At 37.2% G+C, this 15,745-nt stretch overlaps 1 protein-coding gene across 1 annotated transcript; it reads right to left on the bottom strand.

Annotated features, from left to right (window-relative positions):
- Positions 1 to 4,191: 4,191 nt before the first annotated feature.
- Positions 4,192 to 5,077, bottom strand: LOC145807353 (60 kDa jasmonate-induced protein-like). Its single transcript, XM_082905344.1, has 2 exons — positions 4,326 to 5,077; positions 4,192 to 4,216 (listed from the first exon to the last, which is right to left on the bottom strand). Exons 1-2 carry the CDS (start codon positions 5,075 to 5,077, stop codon positions 4,192 to 4,194), a joined length of 777 nt encoding a protein of 258 aa, XP_082761470.1.
- Positions 5,078 to 15,745: the final 10,668 nt, after the last annotated feature.

Below are 15,745 nucleotides of genomic sequence, written 5' to 3'. Positions count from 1 at the left end.
TCTGTTCAGTTATAACATAGACATCCAATGTGATAAGTTTTTCGTTCAAAATACTTGCACATAAATAGATTTTATTTGAAGTCTTATTTATTGTATATTATTTTGGGATTATTTTTTACTTATTATATATATGTGAGTCTTATTCATTTTATAATTTTTTTTATTTTTATTTTATTTAAATGAATTGTATTTGATCTGTGACGAAATCAAAGTAACATGATAAAGAATAATATTATTTCTATTATGGGGGAATCATGACATTTATGTGTAAAATACAATTTTAAGGTTAATATAAGTTTTTGTTTGTTTTTATTGAAGATAATATATTTTTTGTCTACTATTTGATTTAATCTAGTAAAATAATATAATAATAAGATGTAGTTTTTGTAAATTAGAATGATCAAATTGAGTTGAAATTAAATATTGAATAACTTCATTCAATAAAGATTAGTTTTATTAAATTGACTCGTGGAATTTTTTTAAAAAAAAATTCATATAATTTTTAGTTAATGGTGAGAATATTTGACAATAACACGTTAACGTGACACGAATTAAACACGGATCGAAAATGATACGATATAATAACACAAAATAATAAATTAATTGAGTTAGTATTGAAGTAATTGTGTTCCAAACCTAGAATAACACGAGCATGACGCATCATGACATGACTCCCATTCCTAATTGCTGGAAAAAAATTCAGAAAAAAATTTAATAATAATAAAAGCAACTTAGGTTTTTTCATATGATTTTCTATTTTTGGATATAAATAATGTTTGAAAATCCAAAAATATATTTTTGTGTATTTATTAGTTTATAATTATAATTTTGATTTTTTCTCTTATTTTTTTGGAGATTCAGTTTAAGTTTTTGTAAAATTTAAACCTAATCCAACTAAATAGAGCCAAATTGTAAGAAAATGTTTATCAATTAAATTATTGTTGAAGTAATTTTGATATGAATATAAATGACATGACCTGAACACCATTTACAACGACATGTAATCCAGTCAAAATTAATTTGGTGAAAAAAACATAAAAGCACTTATTAATTTTAATATATATATATATTTTTTAAGACATAATGTTTGAATTTTTTTTTTAAAAAAAATAAAAAAATCTCTTTTCATATTTTTTGTTAGCAAACAAATTTTAAAATTTTATTTTCATTTTTTTAAACTCTTCAGGTTGGGTCGGTCATGTTCTAAATTCCCATTCGGTTGGTTCGGGGAGGGGTACTCGCTCCATATCTATATGTTTTGACAAACACAGTTTAGGTTTTGCACTCTCTCTCTTCTCCGACAGCGGCTATCTCCATCGGCTAGATGAGTCTCTCTCTCTCTCTCTCTCTTTGTGCATAGTAATTGTTTCTCTGAGATGGGTGTGTTGGAGCTGTGAGTAATCTTCACTTTATCTCTCGTGTTCTCTTCACGAGTTCAAGTTCTGTTTTTCTGATTTTTTATTTTTGCTTTCAAGAAACCCTACTTGGGAATGGTGATGATGCCTGAGTTTTTCGTTTGTTAATTTGTTGGTACTACTTTCAATTTTGGAATGGTAGAACTGTGATTTTGGATTTTTTGGGTTATTGATTTGTGTGAATTGCTGGTTTTTCAAGTAAAATTCTTTGTCAAATGCAATTTTGAGATTAATGGGAGAAACGCACTTTTTTTTTGTGTGTGTTATTGTTTTCTAATGTTTGTTGAAAGGAAGAATGTAAAGTCATGGATTTAAATTGTAAATTTAATGTTTTCAATTATAATGTATTTATTTATTTATTTTTTTCGATCTGGTAGTTTCACAGTTAATGCCTTGATGTCAATGATAACATAAAAAATTTGTTACTAAGAAACTGTGCATATATTATGGTAGACAACTATAAGATATATTTTTTTAGATTTTTTTTTTTAGTGATTTTTTTTAATTTGTGTTAAGTTTTTTGACTTTGAAGGCCAATCTAGTCTAGAAGAACCTAAAAAATAAAATATATATATATATATATAAAAATATATCTAAAGATGAAAAAACTCCGCAAAAAAACTTATTTTATGTTTTTCTGGATTTCTTTGAATTTTTTTATTACATTTTTGATCCGTCTAGTCTAATAAATCATAGAAATGATTTTTTTTTAAAAAATTAAAAATAAATTCACTAAAATTAAAATAAAAAAAATCAACAAAAAAAATATTATAAATGCAAATCCCAAACTCTCACTTAGTAAGGAAAGTGTCTTTATTGCCAACTGCGCGAACAACTTGACATGCCAAGCCAGCTTAGAGAGTCTTCCGGATTTTAAAATTGTATTCAACTCAAAGACCTTTCTTCTAAAATAATAAGCTATTGAGTGTTTTATATTTTGTTTGGTGTGTTTTCAAATGCACAAATTCTTTTTTTTTTAAGTATTCTTGTATTCTTTTAGCAAGGGTAGGTTTGACTGAATTTTTTTTAATGATTTTTTTGTTCTTGTTTTTTTTTTTTTTTTGTCTTCAATGAATTTTTTTTTTTAAAAAGGTTTTGCATTTCTAGGATCTATTCGACTAGATCAATCGAAAAAATAAAAAAATAATTAAAAAATAATTATACTTTAAGGGCTGTCATAGAAGATGAAATAAGTTTTTTTTTAAACTATTTGATTTGTTGACTTATTTTCGTCTTTAGCGAAACTTTTTTTGAATTTTTTTTATTTTGAATTTATTTATTTATTTTTCATTCACTTGCTAATACAATTTTTTTGAACTCAATTGAATTATGTTTGACGTCTAATTTCTAAGGTAATTTGCGCATGCGCACACACCAAAAAAAAAAAAAAAAAAGAAAAAAAAGATAAGGATACTAATAATTCAAACTATTTATTTAAATTTGTACTGCTCCTCTTAATTTTTCTTAACTTTCATCTGAGATATAAACAATATATTTTAAACTATTTTTATAATTTTTTATTCTTTGACACTTTATTTTTCTTTTTATAAATGATATTACTGTTTTAATTTCACTGCATAACCATTTAAGCATACATTCAAAATTTATTATTTAATAATATTATATTTAAAAACATAAAGTATTATATTTAAAATTTCAAAAATAGAAACGTGTATAGCACGGATAAAAAACTTATTTATTAATGTATTTGTTAAAGTCCCTAGTATTACTGTTTTGTATGTTTTATATGATCGCTATCATGGATGGATGGGTTAGGTGACTAGTGTGGTGTAAAGCATTATAATTAGGGATTGACTTCTCTCTAGTTGGATACAATCAAGTCCAATCAGTGTTGTTGTGTTCACCACGAATTATACTTGATTGATAGAGTCGCATCTTTGTGTATTGACCATCCGTGAAGAAGAAAAAAATATGATTAACTCAATAATCGTAGCCATCTAATTTCATCAAAATTTTCTTTCAAAAAATGAATGACATTTTTCTTCATGAAAATGAACTTTCTTTAAAAAAAATAAAAATAAATGTTTTAATTTTAAATCATACTTGTCATCATTAAAAATAAATAAATAAACAATTCAAATTACCAAAGTAAGATCCGTGGTAAATATCACGAATTCAACTGAACCGGACTACACTTCTCTCCAACTCAGTCCCATATAATTACTATTTGTTAACAATTGAGATCACAATTTACTAGCTTTTGCATTTTTATATGGCGTTTATTTTAAATATTTACAAATTTGACCAAAGCTGGTGCCAAATTTGACAACAGATTTGACCGTTGTCATATTTGGCAGCTACTATAACATGTCATTGGAGAAGTCATTTTTGTCCAAACTACCATATTATGACTTTGGCAGCTGCTTTAGATTGGAGATGCTCTAAGAAATTAATATAAGAAGACATTCATCAAAATTAGAAAAAATTAGATTCCAGTAAGAATAACTTAAAGTTTTTATAACAACTTGTCTATATTTTCTCTCTTCACCCTTTGCTTTTCAATTTTTCTCTCTCCTCGTTATCCGGTGGTGTGTGTGCAGGTCGTGAAACAGCTTGGAGAAACTCCGGCAACTCTCCAAAAATCACGTCGGAGCCGTAATCGGACTTAGACTAGGGCCGCAAAAAACAAATTGACATGGAAAAATAGCATGTGAATGAAGCTTAATTACTGAATTGTGAGAAGTATCACTTTTATACTTATCAATATCCAGAGACATATTAAACAATTTAACAACATCAAAACAGATTAATTATTTTATATGTAATCAATAATATAGAACCTGAAACAACCATACCACAGCTACAATCAACTTATTAAAACAAAACACTCGCCATAAATGACTAGTGACATATTTATATATATATTCGTCGCCTTAACTCGGATCTCACCATGCTGTCCAAGTGACCTTAACTCGGATCTCACCATGCTGTCCGAAAATGTTCTTCTGAGACGTACCGGAGAGTTGAGCAGGAAACTCTGCGGTGCCCTTGGCAATCTCACCGTCGTGATCCATCAGATCCGCCCGAACTATGAGGGAGGAGTTCGATGGCACGGCCACCACAGATCTCGACAACGGGATGGGCTGCTCAGGCCTTACATCTACGTGCTCATCTGATTTCTTCCGGAAGAGCACGCTTTCATTCATCAAGTTTCCATTGCGAGCAGTAAGCAGTCCGTAAACATGGGCCGAGTTTTCCCCTTCCCCACCTCTGTTTACGAACGTAACTTCCACAGTAGCCGCAAACGCATTACTCAACACTACGTAGTTGACCGTCACCGAACCATTCTTGAGAGGAAAGTCGTCGTATAAGGGCTCATCATACTTATTGGTGGTGTTGAGGTAAGCGTTCCACCATGTCTGCTTCCTGCTGACATCATCGTCCGGAGACAATTTGTTATCCTTGAGAGCCACGTCGATGGCGATGTTGTCGTAGGCTAAGATGGATCGAGCTGGGCCAGTCAGCAAAACGGGTTGGCCCGGGCTGATGGATTCGTAATGATCTCTTGATCGGTTGTAGATGGATTGAGAACCCCGTGCGTCGGTGACTGTGATTGTGCCGTAGAGGTTCTCTCCGTCGATGTGGTTGATGCTCACCGAGAACACCTCCACCAACGGTCGCCGGAGTTCCAGAAGAACCATTTTCGATGACGATGCAAGGAATTTAGCTGCTTTATGTCTTTGAATAAGTATCTATCTATATATTAATATCAATGAGACTTTAATGCGATATCTACCTATCAATATATTATATGTGATATCTACCTATCAATATATTATATAAGGTAAAAGAATCTTTTTCTTTGCCTCCAAGTTTTTTTTCCAACAAGTTTCCTCTTTTCCAAGAAAACCATTTCCTTGCCCACCAAGTTTTCTCACATATGAAAATTCTTTTTCTTGTCCACCAACTTTTCTCTCCTATAATTTATGATTTTTAAAAATATATGTATATTTTTCTATTTTAAAATTTAAAATTATGTGTCATGAAATATGCTAAACGATTCAACAAAATCTAAAATTTATATATATAAAAAAAAAAACTCTTTCAAATGGTCACATTATCTATACTATAACTAACATAATAATCTTTTTCAAAATGTATAAGAAGGCTTCTTTCAAAACTCAATATAGTAAGTTTTTAAAATTACATTTAAAAAAATAAAATTATTTTTATTTATTTCCAAACTCACATACTAAGTTTCTTGATTAATTTTTATTTATTATTTAAAAATAAAATATTTACATACAAGTCTTAATTTCTGAACTTATACTCTATTAAGTCTTAATTAAGATTTTTGAACTCTCAAGTTCCATTAAATATCTATATATATTATATAAGGGAAAGAATCTTTCTAATAGCAAGACTTGTGAGAGTTCTAAACCTTCGAATTAAATTTTATGATTTTTAAATAATAAAAAAACATTCTATTGGTTAAACTCTCATTTAATCATTACAATAAAACTCTAATTATTCCATAAATTATAATTTTTAAAAGGAAAGTATGCTAAACTATTTTAAATTTAAATTTATGTGTCACTATATATAGAAGCTGTAACGCCCTCAAAATAAACCCATTATATATATACATCATTGACATGCAATATTTAAAGAAAACAATTCATTAATTTATTCATCAGAGTATTGCTAAATAAAAGCATTACATATAACATCAAATTAAATGCCTTACGGGCTAACATCTTTCCAAGCCAACACTTGGACACAAAAATATGAGTTCTAACTCAAATACAAGTAAAGCCCTAGGCTTGAATGTTTACATGTACTAACAAATAAAAAAAAAAACAATCAACTAAAGATAGTCTTCAAAATCCAAAAGCTGAATCCTCCCAAGCTAAGTCCTTGGAGGTAGCTTATCACCTGAACCTGAAAATGACGTTCCCATAAAGGGTGAGCCACAGCCCAGTAGAAAAATACTAAACTAAATATAAGCATTGAATAAAGCTATAGTATTTAATAGATAGTTAACCAAGATAATCAATTATAGCTTAATACCGTCTCATGACACTAATGTCTATGACATGTTTGAATTCCCATTATTATCAATATGGCTCAGAACCTGGCCAAACTTACAACAGTGAATTATATATCATATTCACATTACTTCCAATATCAACAATACAGATGAGACTCAGGCTCACATCAAAACACTTCATACTTCCCGTTTGATACACATTTTAGTGCTGTATCAATAACATGTAAAAACACTTCAATATAATAAGCACACATAATAGTGATGCTAATGGAGTCCATCCCCTATCTCCTCCCAAACAAAAATCCGGTTTAGAGGTCCATCCCCTATCTTCCCCTAAACCGTGGAGTACATCCCCTATCTTCTCCCAAACAATATGCATATGCAATGCTCAATCAATACATGTATTTTCTGTATTAATTCAATAGTCTAAATTTATGACTTAAACAAATTGAGTAGTTTCAATTTTCCCTAATTCACATGCAATGTCTACAACAAACACGACTATCCTCCACCGATAGCTCAAACAGTTATTTCTAGACTGGAAATAAATATATCTACAATTCAATAAGCGAGTGATTTAAATTATCCAACTACACCATTTAATCAATGAATTCCTCAATTTCATGAATTTAACCAAATTTCCCCAATTTCCTTAAATTAATTATACAAATTAATTTATTAATACTACTAGGGTTTTTCCCAAAATTACCAAAGTACCTCCAACATATCAAAATACTAAAACTTAGAACAAAACTTATAAGATGGAGTAGGAAATCCCTATCTTGAAGTGAAGAACTCGAATGGAGAAGATGACGAAAGTCAAAAGTGCCCCAAATCCTCTCTTTTTCAGATTAAAAAAAAGCTCTCGCGAAGCTCTACCTTTCTTCCAAAGGAACTAAGGTAGAAGACCACAGGGAATAGATCAAATCTTAGAGAGAAGGTGAGAGTAGAGAGAGAAACTCTCAAGTGGCGGTTTCTTTTAAGAGTTAGGGAAAAGAAGTAGGTCAAAAAGTGATCCAAAAAGTGAAATCTCGGACTGATGTAGTCGATTCTCCGCTCGAGCGTAGAAAACCCCGCTCGAGCGTCAGACACAGACTCACGCTCGAGCGTGAAAAGAGCCGCTCGAGCGTCGATTGCACACTTCCAGAAGTTTTGCAGGTAATGATACCCGCTCGAGCTTCAAACTCTCCGCTCGAGCGGAGGGGCAAAATCAAGGGATCACGCTCGAGCGTAAAAACTACCGCTCGAGCGGACGAACTACAGAGTAAAGTACTGGGAGATGGAAAAACACGCTCGAGCGTCAGAACTCCCGCTCGAGCGGATAAGCAACAACGATGAACCCGCTCGAGCGTTAAAACTCCCGCTCGAGCGTGAAGGCTAAAATCTGGGCATCACCTTTTGGTTTCAAAGTGCAACCAACCTATTTCAAACCTGTCCATCACAACCCAAGACTCAAATACAAAGAGTAAAGGCTAGAAGTGAAAATGATACAACAACAAGTCCACGGAACCAAGTCCGGAATACAGTATACAAAGGAAGGAAAACCGAGATCGCTATAACCTCCCCCCCTTAAAAAATTTCGTTCCCGAAATTAAGTACAAGTTTTTTTTTTTTTTTTTTTTTTTTTTTTTTTTTTTTTAAAAAAATTTCTCTATTTCCCACAATATGCCAACATTTTATTAAACAACCTGACCCATTACCGATCAATCCCATCTCTTTTCAAGAGGCATTTCACATTATACATAACAACTTGCATTATCAACATGCATTTTCCTTTCAAATTCAACAGTTTTCAATATATATATAATTTCCATTTCCATATCATATTCAATCTCATGATATAACTCTAATTCTACAACACACTCAACATATGCAGTGTTACACTAAACTTCCATTATGAGGCAAGTTTCAAAATACTTCCATTAACCAAAACATAACTATGTTTCACAACTTAAGTTATATTCAATACACTTAAGGTGCAATAGTACAACAAAATAAGCAACATATGCTCAAGCATCTACAAATAGATCCGAATATTTCTCTCGGACCTCCAACTCGCATTCCCAAGTGGCTTCCTCCACCCCGTGATGCTTCCACAAAACTTTTACCAAAGGGATGGTCTTGCCTCGCAAAACTTGATCTCGTCTATCCAAGACCCGAACCGGTCTCTCCTCATACGAGACATCCTCATCTACCTCTAAGTCGGTCCAATCCAATACATGCGATGGATCCGGCTCATACTTCCGAAGCATACTCACATGAAACACGTTATGTACTCCGGATAACTGCGGCGGCAAAGCTAAATGATAAGCGGCCTCGCCAATCCTCTCAAGGATCTCAAAAGGGCCAATAAATCGAGGGGACAACTTCCCGCTCTTCCCGAACCTCATTAATCCCCGCCTAGGTGATATCTTCAGAAAGACATGATCACCCACCTCAAACACCAAAGGTCTCCTCCTATGGTCAGCATAAGATTTTTGACGACTCTGGGTTGTAACAAGCCTCCTACGGATAAGCTCAACTTTCTCCGTCGTTTCCCTTACCAATTCCGGACCCAGCAAAGGTGCATCGCCCACCTCGGCCCAGCAAACTGGAGACCTACACGGTCGGCCGTACAAGGCCTCAAACGGTGCCATACCGATACTAGACTGGAAACTATTGTTGTAGGCAAACTCCACCAAAGGCAAGTGCCTCTCCCACGACCCACTAAAGTCAAGAACACAACCCCGAAGCATATCCTCAAAGATTTGAATAGTACGCTCGGACTGTCCGTCAGTCTGAGGATGATAAGCCGTGCTAAAGGTCAACTTAGTGCCTAAGGCACTCTGCAAACTCTGCCACAACCTGGCAGTGAAACGAGGATCTCTATCTGAGACGATCGTCACTGGGACCCCGTGCAACCTCACTATGTCCCGAATATATAAACCGGCCAGATGGTCTACCGAATCCCTCACGCGCATAGGAATGAAGTGCGCCGACTTAGTTAACCGGTCTACAACTACCCAAATAGCATCACTACCCCGCTGAGTCCCCGGAAGACCTACAACGAAGTCCATAGTGACATGTTCCCACTTCCACTCGGCAATAGGCAAGGGTTGTAACAAACCCGCTGGCCTCTGATGCTCGGCCTTCACTTGCTGACAAGTAAGGCACTTAGACACGAAAGCTGCCACATCCCTCTTCATACCCCGCCACCAAAACTGGCGACTCAAATCCTGATACATCTTAGTACCTCCCGGATGCACCACAAGGCGTGAATGATGGAACTCTCGGAGTACCTCCTCTCGGCAAGATTCCGGCACAAACAGACGGTCTCGGTATCTCACACTCAGGTCGGGATACACTGCCAAACCCTTCTCAACCTTCCCACTGGAAATCTTTTCTTGAAGAGATTCTACCTCAAGGTCACCTCTCTGAGCCTCTAACACTCGAGTCACAAGTGTCAGCTGCGCAACAACAGAAAATAAGGCTGCACCCCCAACGGATTCGCCCAGAAGCAAATCAAACTCCCCAAGTGCACCTAACATCTCCCACTCTCGAATGGCTATACTAGCTATGTCACCAACAGATTTCCTGCTAAGGGCATCGGCCACTACATTAGCCTTCCCTGGATGATAATGCAATTCAAAGTCATAATCCTCAATAAACTCCATCCACCTCCTCTGCCTCAAGTTCAAGTCTTTCTGTGTAAACAGACATTTCAAACTCTTATGATTTGAGAATACCTCGAACTTCTCACCATAAAGATAATGCCTCCAAATCTTCAAGGCAAAGATCACAGCTGCTAACTCAAGATCATGCGTAGGGTAATTCTTCTCGTGTATTTTCAACTGACGTGAGCCATAGGCAACTACTTTCCCTTCTTGCATCAACACACAACCCAGACCCTCTCGTGAGGCGTCACAATAGACTGCATAACCCAACCCTCTTTCCGGGATAATCAAGACTGGAGCGGTGGTCAGTCTAACTTTCAACTCCTGGAATGACTTTTCACAAGTCTCACTCCAAACAAATTTGACTCCCTTCCGAGTCAATCTAGTCAAAGGCGAAGCTAACCTGGAGAAATCCTTCACAAACCGACGATAATACCCAGCTAATCCCCGAAAACTGCGTATCTCAAACACACTCTTAGGCTGTACCCAATCTTGCACTGCTTCCGTCTTGGATGTATCAACAGACACCCCTACCCCAGAAACTACTTGGCCTAAGAACTTCACCTCTTTTAGCCAGAACTCACACTTCCCAAACTTAGCATAAAGCTTATGGGCTCTAAGTAACTCAAGCACCACTCTCAAGTGTTCCTTGTGCTCCTCCTCCGAAGGTGAATAAATCAGAATGTCGTCCACGAAGACGACTACAAAACGATCTAGAAATTCCTGGAATATCCGGTTCATCAAATCCATAAACACTGCCGGTGCATTGGTGAGCCCAAATGGCATCACCAAGAATTCATAGTGGCTATACCGCGTACGGAATGCCGTCTTCGGAATATCCTCCTCCCTGACTCTCAACTGATGATAACCCGATCTCAAGTCTATCTTCGAGAAACAACGGAAACCCTTCAACTGATCGAACAGATCATCTATACGAGGCATAGGGTACTTATTCTTAATCGTAGCCCGATTCAATTTCCAGTAATCGATACAAAGTCTCAAAGCACCACCTTTCTTTTTAACAAAGATGGCTGGTGCTCCCCATGGTGAAACACTAGGACGGATATAGCCCTTATCTAGCAACTCCTGGAGCTGAATCTTCAACTCAACTAATTCGGCTGGGGCAAAACGGTAAGGTGCCATAGAAATTGGCGCCGTGTCAGGCACTAGGTCAATAGAGAACTCAATCTCTCGATGCGGTGGCAAACCAACAAGATCCTCGAGAAAGACATCCGAGTACTCACAAACCACCTTTGGCAGCACAATCTGGGTCTCATCACACTCACTATTCAAAAAGCTAGCAAGTAGACCACTAAGCTCACCCCGCCCTCGCAGATCATATCCCGGTGGCAAAACACTACCAACCCGGTCTCCCAGGAAATGAAAACACTCCCCGCTTAAGGTACATAGTGTGACCCTCTGGCGGTAACAATCGATAACTGCCCGGTACGACAATAACCAGTCCATACCCAAAATAATATCGAAGCCCTTCATGGGCATAACTACAAAAGGAAATGGAAATCTATGATAGTCGACCTCCATATCACAATCCCTAACACCTTGTTTCAAGATCAATTCACCCCCAAGAGGTGACAGTACACAAATAGGTGATGCTGACTGTACTAACTCCAACTCCAAAACAGATGCAAATGCAGCAGACACAAAGGAATGAGATGCACCCGTATCAATCAAAACACTAGCAACCGAGTTGCAAAACAAGAAAGTACCTCTCACAACAGATGGAGCCGGTACAAGATCCTGCGCGGTAACAGCATACACACGCCCAGACGATCTCTGATCAACCTGCTCACCCCTAGGAGCATAAGACTGCTGCACCGACTGGGACGATGAAGCCCCCTGATTGGCCCTTGAGGCCTGAACTGACTGAGCTGGCTGATGACTCTAAGTCTGCCTCAAACCAGATGCACCAGATATGCCACTCAACTGCGGGCAATACCGTTTCATGTGCCCTGCCTGACCACACTGATAACACGAGAGCGGCTGGCCTCTACCCTGACTCTGGCTCTGAGATCGAGCCGAAGAAGATGCTGCTCTCTGCACTCCTCCCCTCTGAGGACAAATTGGAGACTTGTGGCCCAGCTGGCCACACTTGAAACAGGTAATGTCTCCCTGACTGCCTTTCCTCGAACTAGCACTCGGCACAGGAAAAGTCGATCTAGAAAAGCTACCCTGAGACTGCTGAGGATTAAAACCCTTCTGTCTCCTACCATCACTCTGACTATCCTGACTTCTCTTGGAGCCCTTCTGTCCTTCCTCCTCCTCCTGCATCATGATTTCCATGTGGGCTGCAGCATCAACCATACGCCCATAATCCCGAATCATAGTTCCCCCAACTCGCAGCTTGAGACCACGCCTCAACTTCTTCTCAAACTCGATACAACGGCGTTCCTCAGACGCCACCAACTCAGGTGCAAACCTGGACAAACTAGTAAATGCAGCCTCAAACTCGGCCACTGAAGAACTCGACTGCTTAAGCTGGCAGAACTGGTCTCTCAGCTTCTCCCTAACTGCTAGAGATAAGAACCTCTCCTGGAAAGCATTCACAAAAGCCTCCCATGTACCTCCTATACGACCCTTAGTGAACTTCCACCACTGACCCGCATCCCCCTTCAGCTGGAAAGATGCCAAGGTCACTTTCAACCCCTCGTCTTCGATGCCAAGCATCTCAAACGTCTTCGTTGTCTGTTCGAGCCATTCATCTGCCTTAAGCGGCTCTTTAGGATCATCCACAAATTCATCCGGGTTAGACCGGAAGAACTCCCTCTTCAGAAAGGAAGGTCCTGCATCCGCAACAACAACCCGAGCTTGATTCTCAGCTTTGAGAATGCCTACTGACTCCCTGAATGCCCCTGCTATCTCTCGGGCTAGAGCACCCATAGCCTGCTGGCCTACTGGCTCGGCTACATTGGCCTGGCCAACTCCCTCCTGAACTGCCGGAATCTCCTCTGGCACAGGCACCTCCTGCCTACCCGGCCTCCCACGCCTACCGCGTCCTCGTCCTCGTCCTGACATTCTAATAAAGGAAACAAAAACGTTAGCACATTAATAAATGTGCCGAAGCTAAACGCTCGCGTCCTAATGCATTGGACAACAATAATTCATTCCACATAAGCACATAATCACATAAGCACCTACGAATTTCATTCCCGGATGATGATAGTCCCGAAGCGTTACTATAATTCCGGTTGGAAGCAGCATTGATCAAGTGCCTTTCCAACAAGACTACTAGAAACTCAAGGGTCCAATCAACATCCTAGGAACTACATTCCATACCCACATAGTCACATAAACATGTTATCATGTAAGCATATAACATTACACTAAGTCTCTATCAAACGAGACGAACCCATTGTGATACTAATCACTTCCCACGTACCCAAAGTATTCAAACCCAGTACGCTCTGATACTAAGTTGTAACGCCCTCAAAATAAAGCCATTATATATATACATCATTGACATGCAATATTTAAAGAAAACAATTCATTAATTTATTCATCAGAGTATTGCTAAATAAAAGCATTACATGTAACATCAAATTAAATGCCTTACGGGCTAACATCTTTCCAAGCCAACACTTGGACACAAAAATATGAGTTCTAACTCAAATACAAGTAAAGCCCTAGGCTTGAATGTTTACATGTACTAACAAATAAAAAAAAAAAACAATCAACTAAAGATAGTCTTCAAAATCCAAAAGCTGAATCCTCCCAAGCTAAGTCCTTGGAGGTAGCTTATCACCTGAACCTGAAAATGACGTTCCCATAAAGGGTGAGCCACAGCCTAGTAGAAAAATACTAAACCAAATATAAGCATTGAATAAAGCTATAGTATTCAATAGATGGTTAACCAAGATAATCAATTATAACTTAATACCGTCTCATGACACTAATGTCTATGACATGTTTGAATTCCCATTATTATCAATATGGCTCAGAACCTGGCCAAACTTACAACAGTGAATTATATATCATATTCACATTACTTCCAATATCAACAATACAGATGAGACTCAGGCTCACATCAAAACACTTCATACTTCCCGTTTGATACACATTTTAGTGCTGTATCAATAACATGTAAAAACACTTCAATATAATAAGCACACATAATAGTGATGCTAATGGAGTCCATCCCCTATCTCCTCCCAAACAAAAATCCGGTTTAGAGGTCCATCCCCTATCTTCCCCTAAACCGTAGAGTACATCCCCTATCTTCTCCCAAACAATATGCATATGCAATGCTCAATCAATACATGTATTTTCTGTATTAATTCAATAGTCTAAATTTATGACTTAAATAAATTGATTAGTTTCAATTTTCCCTAATTCACATGCAATGTCTACAACAAACACGACTATCCTCCACCGATAGCCCAAACAGTTATTTCTAGACTGGAAATAAATATATCTACAATTCAATAAGCGAGTGATTTAAATTATCCAACTACACCATTTAATCAATGAATTCCTCAATTTCATGAATTTAACCAAATTTCCCCAATTTCCTTAAATTAATTATACAAATTAATTTATTAATACTACTAGGGTTTTTCCCAAAATTACCAAAGTACCTCCAACATATCAAAATACTAAAACTTAGAACAAAACTTATAAGATGGAGTAGGAAATCCTTACCTTGAAGTGAAGAACTCGAATGGAGAAGATGACGAAAGTCAAAAGTGCCCCAAATCCTCTCTTTTTCAGATTAAAAAAAAGCTCTCGCGAAGCTCTACCTTTCTTCCAAAGGAACTAGGGTAGAAGACCACAGGGAATAGATCAAATCTTAGAGAGAAGGTGAGAGTAGAGAGAGAAACTCTCAAGTGGCGGTTTCTTTTAAGAGTTAGGGAAAAGAAGTAGGTCAAAAAGTGATCCAAAAAGTGAAATCTCGGACTGATGTAGTCGATTCCCCGCTCGAGCGTAGAAAACCCCGCTCGAGCGTCAGACACAGACTCACGCTCGAGCGTGAAAAGAGCCGCTCGAGCGTCGATTGCACACTTCCAGAAGTTTTGCAGGTAATGATACCCGCTCGAGCTTCAAACTCTCTGCTCGAGCGGAGGGACAAAATCAAGGGATCACGCTCGAGCGTAAAAACTACCGCTCGAGCGGACGAACTGCAGAGTAAAGTACTGGGAGATGGAAAAACACGCTCGAGCGTCAGAACTCCCACTCGAGCGGATAAGCAACAACGATGAACCCGCTCGAGCGTTAAAACTCCCGCTCGAGCGTGATGGCTAAAATCTGGGCATCACCTTTTGGTTTCAAAGTGCAACCAACCTATTTCAAACCTGTCCATCACAACCCAAGACTCAAATACAAAGAGTAAAGGCTAGAAGTGAAAATGATACAACAACAAGTCCACGGAACCAAGTCCGGAATACAGTATACAAAGGAAGGAAAACCGAGATCGCTATAGAAGCAATTCACTAAAATCTAATTATTTTTTATTTTTAAAAATATCTATTAGTTAACTCTAATTTAACCATAACAATTAAATTATAATTATTCCATAAATTATGACTTTTAAAAAGAATGTATGTTCAAATATTTTAAAATTTGAATTAATATGAAAGCAATTCAGTAAAATCTAATTATAATCATAAAAAAAACTCTAATTATTCCATAATTTATAATTTTTGAAAATATAT

This window comes from Camellia sinensis, chromosome 14 (genome assembly GCF_055761805.1).
Source record: "Camellia sinensis isolate YWXY chromosome 14, ASM5576180v1, whole genome shotgun sequence".
NCBI classification, from domain to species: Eukaryota; Viridiplantae; Streptophyta; class Magnoliopsida; order Ericales; family Theaceae; genus Camellia; species Camellia sinensis.
This window is presented reverse-complemented; position numbering and strand designations above follow the sequence as displayed.